The 10,399-nt window shown below is 37.9% G+C and overlaps 1 protein-coding gene across 1 annotated transcript; it reads left to right on the top strand.

Moving 5' to 3' along the window:
• Positions 1-6,051: 6,051 nt before the first annotated feature.
• LOC114261900 (uncharacterized) lies at positions 6,052-9,295 on the top strand. Its single transcript, XM_028202217.2, has 4 exons — positions 6,052-6,183; positions 7,058-7,816; positions 7,921-8,004; positions 8,747-9,295. Exons 2-4 carry the CDS (start codon positions 7,168-7,170, stop codon positions 8,845-8,847), a joined length of 834 nt encoding a protein of 277 aa, XP_028058018.2. The 5' UTR covers positions 6,052-6,183; positions 7,058-7,167; the 3' UTR covers positions 8,848-9,295.
• Positions 9,296-10,399: the final 1,104 nt, after the last annotated feature.

Here is a 10,399-nt window from a genome sequence, read left to right as displayed (position 1 = left end):
AAAGGGGTTTGTTATAAAATTTCAGGTGCTTGTTACAGGCGTGGCAAGGTGGGCTACATGGTCAAAGATTGCCCTTCTGCTCCTCAGGGCAATAGTAAAGCTGCAGCCAGCGCCGCAGCATCAACTGTTGCACCAAAACCTAATCCCAAAGGTACTGGAAAAGAGCCTATGAGGCAAGGCCTAGTGTTCGCACTCGTACCGGGAGATGTACAGAATACCGAGGCCGTTGTGTCAGGTATACTCTGAATTTGTGCTCAAAATGCATATGTTCTGACTGATTCGGGGTCTATACATTTATATGTATCGCATGCTTTTTCGCGAAAATTAAATAGACCACTGGAACCTATGAACTATCCGTTAGCTATATCTTCACCTGTTGGGGGATCCATGACTTGTGCTTATATGTACCCTGCATGTGAGATTATTGTTGGAGATGCGCATTTGTATATTGATTTACTGCAATTGAATATTGATCATTTTGATGTGATTCCGGGTACACAACTAGTATCTAAAGCTCCTTACAGAATGGCACCGACTGAATTGAAGGAGTTGAAAGTTTAGTTACAAGAACTGTTAGATAAGAAGTTCATTAGGCCCAATACTTCACCGTGGGGCGCGCCGATCTTATTTGTGAAAAAGAAAGACGACTCATTGAGACTCTGCATTGACTACCATGAACTGAACAAGGTAACAGTGAAAAATAAATATACATTGCCTCGTATTGATGATTTATTTGACCAGTTACAGGGTGCCCAAGTGTTCTCCAAAATTGACCTTAGATCTGGATACCACCAGTTGAAAGTCAAGACAAGGGACATTGAAAAGACTGCCTTTCGAACGAGGTACGAACATTATGAATTCTTAGTTATGCCTTTCGGAGTTACCGATGCACCTGCTGCATTTATGGATCTTATGAACAGAATTTTCAAACCATTCCTAGATGAATTTGTAGTTGTTCTCATAGATGACATTTTGATTTATTCCAAAAGCACGGAAGAACATGAACATCATTTGAGAATTGCCTTGCAGACCCTAAGAGAACAGAAACTATATGCTAAACTGACTAAATGTGAATTTTGGCTTGATAATGTAATGTTTTTGGGACATGTAATCAGTAAGGATGGAATTTCAGTTGATCCGCAGAAAATTGAAGCAGTAGTGAATTGGCCTAGACCGACAAATGTTACCAAAGTCCGAAGTTTTCTAGGCTTAGCCGGGTATTACAAAAGGTTTATCAAAGACTTCTCCAAAATTGCCCTACCACTGACTCAATTGACTCAAAAGGGGATATCATTTGACTGGACCGATCAGAAAGAATCAGTCTTTCAAGAGTTAAAGACTCGACTTGTGACTGCACCGATTCTTACCCTACCCTCAAGTACGGATGGTTATACTATATTTAGTGATGCTTCTTATAAGGGTTTGGGATGTGTTTTAATGCAGAATGGTAAAGTTATTGCGTATGCGACAACTGAGACCGCATGAAAAGAACTACCCGACCCATGATTTGGAACTTGTTGCAGTAGTGTTTGCATTGAAAATCTGGAGTCACTACCTTTATGGGGCAACATGTGAGGTGTATACAGGCCACAAGAGTTTGAAGTACTTCTTCACACAGAAAGAACTGAACATGAGATAGCAGAGATGGTTAGAACTGATAAAACACTATGACATGCAAATTTTGTACCATCCAGGAAAAGCTAACACCGTTGTCGATGCACTGAGTCGGAAGTCAATTGGGAATTTAGCCTGTTTACTCACCGGGCAGAAAGAATTGCTATGTGACCATGAAAATTTTGAAGTTGAGATCGTTTTGTGTGAACAAGGTGGAACAGTAGCTGCTATTTCTGCTCAACCGGCACTTATTGAAGAGATTAAAGAGAAACAGCAACAGGATGACTTCTTGAAGAAGATCATCGATGAACGAGAATCTAAACCGAGGTCGGGTTTCAAATTTGAAAACAATGTACTGAAATTTCAGGGAAGGTTATGTGTACCAAGTGATTTTGAACTGAAAAAAAGAATTCTGCAAGAGGGCCACAATTCAAAATTGTCTATCCATCCAGGAAATACGAAAATGTACTAAGACTTGAAACTGAATTTCTGGTGGCCGGGAATGAAGAAAGAAATTGTTGACTTTATAACGAAATGTCTTTATTGCCAACAAGTTAAAGCCGAACATCAACGACCCGCAGGCTTACTGCAACCCTTACTGATACCGGAGTAGAAATAAAAACATATCACTATGGATTTTATTGTTGGTTTACCTCGCTCCAGTAAAGGTATGGACTCAATTTGGGTTATTGTTGATAGACTAACTAAATCTGCTCACTTCTTACCTGTCAAAACAATTTATAATACGGACAAATTGGTTGTACTCTATATCGATGAGATTGTTAGATTGCATGAAGTGCCTGTGTCCATTGTTTCTGATAGGGACTCGAAGTTTACATCGAGATTCTGGCAAAGCCTACAGACAGCATTGGGTACTGAACTGAGACTAAGTAGTGCATACCATCCTCAGACAGATGGCCAGTCAGAAAGAACCATCCAGACTCTGGAGGATTTACTGAGAATGTGTGTCCTTGATTTTCAGGGAAATTGGGAAAGCCACTTACCGTTGGCTGAATTCGCTTACAGCAACAGTTTTCATTCAAGCATTGGTATGGCGCCTTTCGAGGCTTTATATGGCAGGAAATGTCGATCTCCTATCTACTGGGCAGAAGTTGAAGATGGGCCTTTGCTTGGGCCCGAGATTGTACAGGAAACCACGGAAAAGGTGAAACTGATTCAGCAAAGATTGAAAACCGCACAAAGCCGACAAAAAAGTTATGCGGATGTCCGAAGGCGAGATAGAGAATATGAAGTAGGTGATCACATTTTTGTTAAAGTGACACCGATGAAAGGGCAGACCCGTTTTAGGGTTAAAGGCAAGTTAGTGCCGAGATATGTCGGACCGTACGAGATTATTGAAAAGATTAATCCGGTGGCGTATCAAGCAGTGCTTCCTCCTGAAATGGAGCATATGCATAACGTGTTCCATATTTCAATGTTGAGGGATTACCTCCAGGATCCCTTCCATGTGATTGAGCCTACCCGTGTAGTGCTAAGTGATGACTACACTTATGAAGAATGACCTATTCAGATTGTAAATCGACGGATCAATAAGTTAAGGAACAAAGAAATTCCGTTAGTGAAAGTTGATTGGCAAAACCATGGTGGCGTATATGCCACTTAGGAAAGGGAAGACGATATGATCAAGAGATATCCTGAACTGCTCCCTTTCGATCCGGTATTCTTCCAAAATGAAGGTAATTCGAGTTTGGAGGACCAAACTCTTTGTAAAGAGGGGAGACTGTGACAACCCTCACCACTGTTTACTGATAGTACCACCGATTACTGCTAAACTGTGACTGAACATGATTAAGTAACTAATTTGACTGATATTCTGAACCGATTGATTGAGTGTATTAGTTTAAATGCATTTCTATCTGTTTGACTGTTAATTGATCTATTCATGTTTTAAGTGTCGAACTGTGAATTGAAGGCCTTATCGGCGGCCGAATCTGAAATTAATTAGTGTTTCATGATTGTTAGAATTTATGTGATTTTATGGTAGATTTAATTGAAATTTGATTTGGTATGATTAAATTGGATTAAATAATGTTAAATTGCATTAGTGAGTTTATTTACCAAATTGTCACTTAGTGGCTTGACACTAGACCATCCCTTTTCTACGTCACTCTTGTTGGATACATCTTTTGTTCATCTTTGAGAGACCAAACAGTGAGTGAGAGAGTGAGATAGAGGAAAAACTTGATTTCAACAAATTTAGCTTGGAGACTTGAAGATTTTGAAGAAAGATTACATAATTGAGCTTCTAGACTTGAAATTGAAGACTTAAGGTAGAGCTTTTGCCTTCTTGTTTATGAATTGAGTTGATTCTTGCATGGTTTAGAAGAATGTTGAAGTCTAGAGCCAAGTTATGGCTTAAAATGTGGAATAGTGAGCTTGAATCATGCATGCATGTTTACATTCTTGAATTTTGAGGTTGTTTTCATAGAATCCTCGCATGCATGTCCATATTTGGGTTATAGTTCATGAATTCATCATGTTTTGGAAGAATTGGCTCATTTGATCAAGTATTTGAAGCTTTTATTTCAATTGAACACTTGCATGTTGCATGTACATCATGTTCTTGAAGTTTTGTTTGGAAATGGGTTCAATTGAACTACTTTTGGGTTTTAATTTTACAAATTGATCTTTGAAACATGTCATGATATGAGATTTAAAGTGTTTTCCAGAAAATTAGCCCAAAAGGATCAAATTTGATGCTTGGAGACAAATATGGAAATTCCAGATTTTGGATCCACGCTCGAGCGAGGAGCTCCACGCTCGAGCGTACACTCTGAGTTCATACAGTCCGCTCGAGTGGGGAAAGTAACACTCGAGCGTGAAATGCGTGTATCCAGTACTTTGCATATGTTTCCAGTCCGCTCGAGCGAGGGAATTCACGCTCGAGCGAGGACTTGTGTCTCACGCTCGAGCGAGGGTCGAGCGCCCGTCGAGCGTGAATTTCATGCATCCAGTACTTTTGTAGTCCACTCGAGCGAGGAAAGTCACGCTCGAGCGGAGATCCTTTGTCTGCATGTCCGCTCGAGCGTAGAAAGCCATGCTCGAGCGAGACCCTCGTTTTCTGAAAATTTTGAAAAGTGTTTTAAAGTACATCTTTGCATCCTCATTTCATCCTAGACATTACTAGACCTTGTTTAAGTCATCTTAATGAGGATATTGATGTAGAACCACACCGAGTCAAGATAGGGACTAAGTCATTGATTCCCAAGTGTGTAACTTAGTGTATGTTCGTTCTGTAATTGTGTAGGGTTGGCATCCGAGGATGCTCACTAGCCTATCTGTAACCCAGAACTTTGTGAGTAACAATGTTGTAAAGATATATTCAATTCTGAATATTTTCTGAATGATCAACTGTACTGCTTTCTGAAATGATATTTCTTACTGAATGAATGCTTGTCTTATTTGCGAATTGTATTCGTGGCATCCATAGCAATTTACTGTTACTGTACTGTACTGCTACTGTCACAGAGATCTCTGTCGGTTCCCATGTTTGGAACCACTACTGTTTACTGATATGATGGCCATCAACTGACTGTTCGGTCTGTTAAGACCTACTATACTGTTTTGCTATGGGATGTACCATATATGACTGCTATAACTGAATGACTGATATACTGTTATAACTGACCATTTTAAATACTGAAAGGACATTCATTCTTAACCTCTTTACGCATATGTTATTCACTTGGCTTTAGCTTACTGTTTATATATATATGTAGGTGTCTAGGCACCAGATCGGATCTAGGAGCTTTGGGTTAAACTCTCTTTTTGTCAAGCCAACCAACGTGCCTCACTGCGAGGTTCCAAGTGTGTTTAAGCTTAAGCTTTTTGGGGTGTCTCAGTTCACCCTTCTGTCTCTGCTTTGTAATACTGTATAGACTTGTACTGTACTGTTATGGTAGGGATTTGGTCCCTAACCTGAATGCCTGTATATGATGTATGTACATACTGTTTTGATTATGAATGTGAATGTATTATGAAAAGTCTTTTTGCATTCAGACTGTCACAGCTCATTGGACATCTTTCATTTACTGTTTTGGCTTCCGCCAGCCCCTGTACTCTGTATTACTGTTATTACTGTTAAGCAGGCCTTCGGTAATCACGGGTTACTGGCCGGTTACGGTGTTAAACCCATAGGGACAGGTTTGGATCGTGACAGGATGGAACTTGGAAGCCTGCAATAGACTTGAAAGATTTGAATTGAACATACATACACACATGGTGTGATATTGCATGTGTAAGGTTTTAGTTTTGGTGATCCAGGCCCAACTTTAACATGGGCCAGTCTACACTTGGGCTGTGTCAAACATATATAAACAGGCCCACTCTCAGATTTCCAGCCCAATTTATTTTAAATTTAAATTTTTTATTTTATAAATAAAATAAAAGCATATATTAGTAATCATATAAAATGACTTGTTGGCATTTCTCTCCTTTGGAGCCAAAGCCTCCTCTTTTGAAAAAAAACTCTCTCTTTCGCTCTCTCTCGCGCCGTCTCTATTTCTCTCTCCTCCCTCATCGTTTGCGAACTCGCTCTGATACTGAAGGGTAAGTCTCCATCCAAGTGCTCTCTATCTTCGATATCTATGTCCGTTCAGAATTCTGTTTTTTTATGCCCAAAAATGTAAATATTTTTTGCTTATCTCTATCTATATAAATGTAAAATTATGGATCTTGCGTTGTAAGTACTGAGAAAATGAGAAATTTTGGATCTTTCGTCGTTTCGATTTTCCGATTGTGTCAAGCAATGGAAAAAATGAGAAATTTTCAGTGGTATTTAGTGTTAATCTGGGAGTGTAAAGTTGTTTTTATTCTAACAATTGGAGGTAATTCCAGTTAAGTGGTTCAATTTGGGGAACTTGTTCATCTTCCTCTGATTTGCTTGAACAAGTTGTTTTCTTTGAGGCTTTGGATGTGGTTGATGATTGTCACAATTGTTCCAGATCTTCCCTGCCTGGGTTAATAGATTTTAGGGCAATTTGAGGTGTTTGAAACCTATATTTCTTTGTGTTGTTGTATTTACGGAAAAAAATTTAGATATTAGATGGAATCGTGTCACGTATTGGCTGACTGAATTTTAATCATTACAATTTGTCTTTTCTCGTGAAAAAAGTATGCAAGAAAAGTGCCGGTGAATAGTTGTACTCAGAACTGTAATTTCTTAGTATCTAGAAATGATAATTAACTTATGAAAGTGCCAGATTTATGGGTTTGAGAGGCTTTGCGATTGAGTATCAGCTGGAACATTAATATTTTGATTTTGCATACTTTCTATATTCTGAACCATATTTTTATGTTGTATCTTTGGTTTATTGGCACGTCTTGAGGATGTATATTTATGGACACAGCCTACAATGACCAGTATCTAGTAAAACCTGTATGTGTATTTATGTTACTTACGTGTCTCTGACATTTGTTTTAGGAGATACTTGGTTGCACGGAGGGGCTTGTTGATTTTATCTTACGGCTTGTGCTTGTGCTTGAAGGGCTTTGCAATTTTCTCTAAGTTGAGTTAGAAATATTTGTTCCATAATGCTTAATTCTGAAGTAAACAGCAATGTGATGGGCAACAGTGGGGCTGGCATGCCTTCTGACCATAAACAGTCACCGCTACTAAGAAAGATAGCACTGAGAGATGTCCAGAATGATAATAGAACTTTGATACGTAATCATCCAGAAAATTCCCCCATTCTGGGTGGAAAATCCATCACAGATGCAATCAAGGTTTCTGGAACTAAGAGACTCGCACCTGAGTGCCCTTTAAGCCCCCCTTTTGGCCCTTCCTCGAGCAAAAATGGTGTAAAAGATCATTTCGTGAATGATCGAAGAAAGTTTGATTCAGAACCAGGCAAAAAAATTCAGGACAGTACGGACAAAAGTGCTGATAACCGTCAATCGAGCTCAAAGCATTCTTGCCACAAGCAACAGGAATTACCTCGACAGCAGACTCAGATGAAGGAGAGCAATTTGTTTTGTTCTCCTGTAGTTAGACCAAATCATATGGCTTCAATGATGAACTTTATGTGTGGTGGATCTCCAGTTCCCATTGAGGTCAACTCAGGGGTCTGTCATTCAACTGATTCTAAGGCTACCAGTGATCAACAAAAAACAGAACGGTTTATTCATTTGCAGAAGGTCTTGAAGCAGTGCGACGAGTCTAATCAGAGGGATTATATCCAGAGTAATTCCTTGCCTAATTTTAGAGATAGTTAATAATATTTCTATGTTTTGCCTATATTGTTTTGACACTTCAATTTTACTGTTTGTTCTCCATGACCTTGGTAGTGCTTCTAAATTTGTCGCCGGCTGAACTTAGCAGACACGCAGTTGAGTTGGAGAAAAAAGCAATACAGCTAACAGTGGAAGAAGGTAAGAAGTTGTCACCTGTTCTTACGTTTGTTGCCTTCTCTTCATGAATAAATCTATGTCAGTTTTTCAATAATAGACTTCTTCTAGGAAAGGGATGTTCCTGAGTGGTTTGAAATATTATGTTTCTAAGGTGTAAAATTTGATAAATAATTAAAACTGTGAACAGCATTCAATGGCTTTGCCTCCTATCAGTTGTTCCAAGTAGAAGAAACTCAAATGTGAGATAAATATTTGTTGCTAAGCTATTGATTGATAGGGAAGAAAGGTCTCAAGATCCCAAAGGAGTGTTAGAATCAAAACGTCCAAGTTAGGGTTGATACTTCTTCATAGCATAGAAATTAGACTCTTTTGGACTGTTCTGAAACAACAATGTACTTTATTGGTGGCTGAACATTTCTTTTCAAATTCATCCATGTTTAGTTTTTCTTCTCAAGAGCAACGTGTTCATAAATCTATGCTACGATTGGAGAGTTTTACTCTAAAGGCAAGTTACACATAATGACAAATTAAGTGTAAATCAGTTTACAAGTTAGGCAAAATTGTTTGCTAAGGCTGGTTCTCTTGTCACTGTTCAAAACTGTAGTTGTCATTTATTCTTTTATTGGCTTTTTTCTTCCATGTCATCTATCTCATGAAATTGAAATGATTTACTGTTTTAATTAGTTTTGGCAACCAATGGTAATGAGCTAATGGAAAGCTATTGTCATTAAGTTTTGTTTTTATTTTTTCCGCTCTATTGCAGGGAAACAGATGCAACGGATGAAGGCTCTAAATATATTGGGGAAATCTGGCCCAATGAACAACCCATTGCTGACAACTAAACAACTGCAATCTAAGAAATGAAAATTCACAATGGCAATCTGTTGCCAATTGGTGATTAACAATGAAACTGGTGATCAGGTTTGCCTCATCTACTTCACAGGGATGAAGTTTGATGTTGATTCCATTTCCTTTTTGGACATCAGTTACTCCAACCCATTTGGCTGCTTGACAACTGTTTCTGTTGGCTTTCCTTTGGAGAAAATTATTTCCAAAGCTAATAAAAATTACAGAGCACACTTAATCTATCTTGAGACGCTGGGGGAGGTGCATAGTCTTGTTGGCACCTATAGGTTGTTGCTCTTCAGATGGCCATATGCTGCTCATTATTTTTTAATTACTCTTCGTCAAATGCAGTATGGCCTACAGATTCAAATGAATTAATGTTGTAACATTTTTGTTTTAATTTAACTCTGCTTTCGTAATGTTCCAAATTTTATGATTATGAAATATATTATATCTTTTTACTTTATTACATGCTTCTAATTATAGGATTGTGTTGTGTATTTTGTATGTTTTAGCATTCGCCATGAATGGTACAGGTTTTGTAAAGGAATCAACATCACATTGGAATATTCCTCGTTGAAGATCCTTATATGGGATTTCTCATCATCCCGTGTCTTGCGCCAGGTAAATTCTTGATCCTTTCCGTATCAACAATTGGGAAGAATTTAAATAGGCGATGATGGCATGGTTAACACTAAAAATGATTGTTGTTGCCACTTCTTGTGATGATGGCACGGTTAGTCTAATGCTCGAAATGACAATCACGAGCAGTGTTGTTAGAATGGTATGATTCGTATCATTAGTGACTTGAATCATCCTATTCAATTCATATGGCACGATTAATTAGTTTTTACATTCTTCTTCACCTTTGACCCCATTAACAATTTTTTTCACCATCAATTTGGCCAACACTCATTTTACAATCAGGAACTGTGTCCTTGTAAAGTCCGGAGTCCCAAATATAAATAAATACTCTTTTTGCTATAAAAAAAATTAAATTACTGTTGCAAACATATTGTTTTAGTTTAGGACCCCAGGACCATGATAAGTATATTTGGGATTACTCATATCAAAGCAATTAGGCTCGATTGAGGGGAAAAAAACTTGTCATGTTTTTTAATATTTCCAACGAGATATCATTTATCTTTTGTTATTTTAAATTTTTTTTTTTCTTATGTGTTGGAATATTTGAAATTTGAGCCGTGCTTGAGACCTCCAAGTCTCCAAGCACCCCCACCACCCCCCACACACGTGGGGGGTTGGTCATTGGATCAAAATAAATAAATAAATAAAAATTAACCAATCACACCCCACTGAGGGCTCTGGGTCACCCCCAATGGGGGTCTGAGGCTTTATTGTTGAAATTTTAATGAATTTATATTAACTTTATTGAATCAATTTGTAAGTTTTTTTAAAGATAATTTTTCATGTCATTAGTTATCTGATTTAGTAGTTTATTCTTTGCAATATATTTATATATTATATAAAAAAAGAGTAAATTATAAATATACCTTTTGAAATTTGTTCAAAGTACAGATTGCTCCTATAATTTGGAAAATTACAAATACCT

This window comes from Camellia sinensis, chromosome 6 (genome assembly GCF_055761805.1).
Source record: "Camellia sinensis isolate YWXY chromosome 6, ASM5576180v1, whole genome shotgun sequence".
In the NCBI taxonomy this organism is placed as follows: Eukaryota; Viridiplantae; Streptophyta; class Magnoliopsida; order Ericales; family Theaceae; genus Camellia; species Camellia sinensis.
The sequence above is the reverse complement of the archived record's forward strand: the minus strand, read 5'-3'. Positions and strand labels throughout refer to the sequence as shown.

Bases quoted from the DNA above. Each gene is read 5' to 3' on its own strand.
- LOC114261900 (XM_028202217.2), top strand. From the start codon at position 7,168: ATGCTTAATTCTGAAGTAAACAGCAATGTGATGGGCAACAGTGGGGCT. The intron at 7,817-7,920 runs GTAATTCCTTGC...TGACCTTGGTAG, and splicing joins TCAGAGGGATTATATCCAGA to TGCTTCTAAATTTGTCGCCG. The intron at 8,005-8,746 runs GTAAGAAGTTGT...GCTCTATTGCAG, and splicing joins ACAGCTAACAGTGGAAGAAG to GGAAACAGATGCAACGGATG.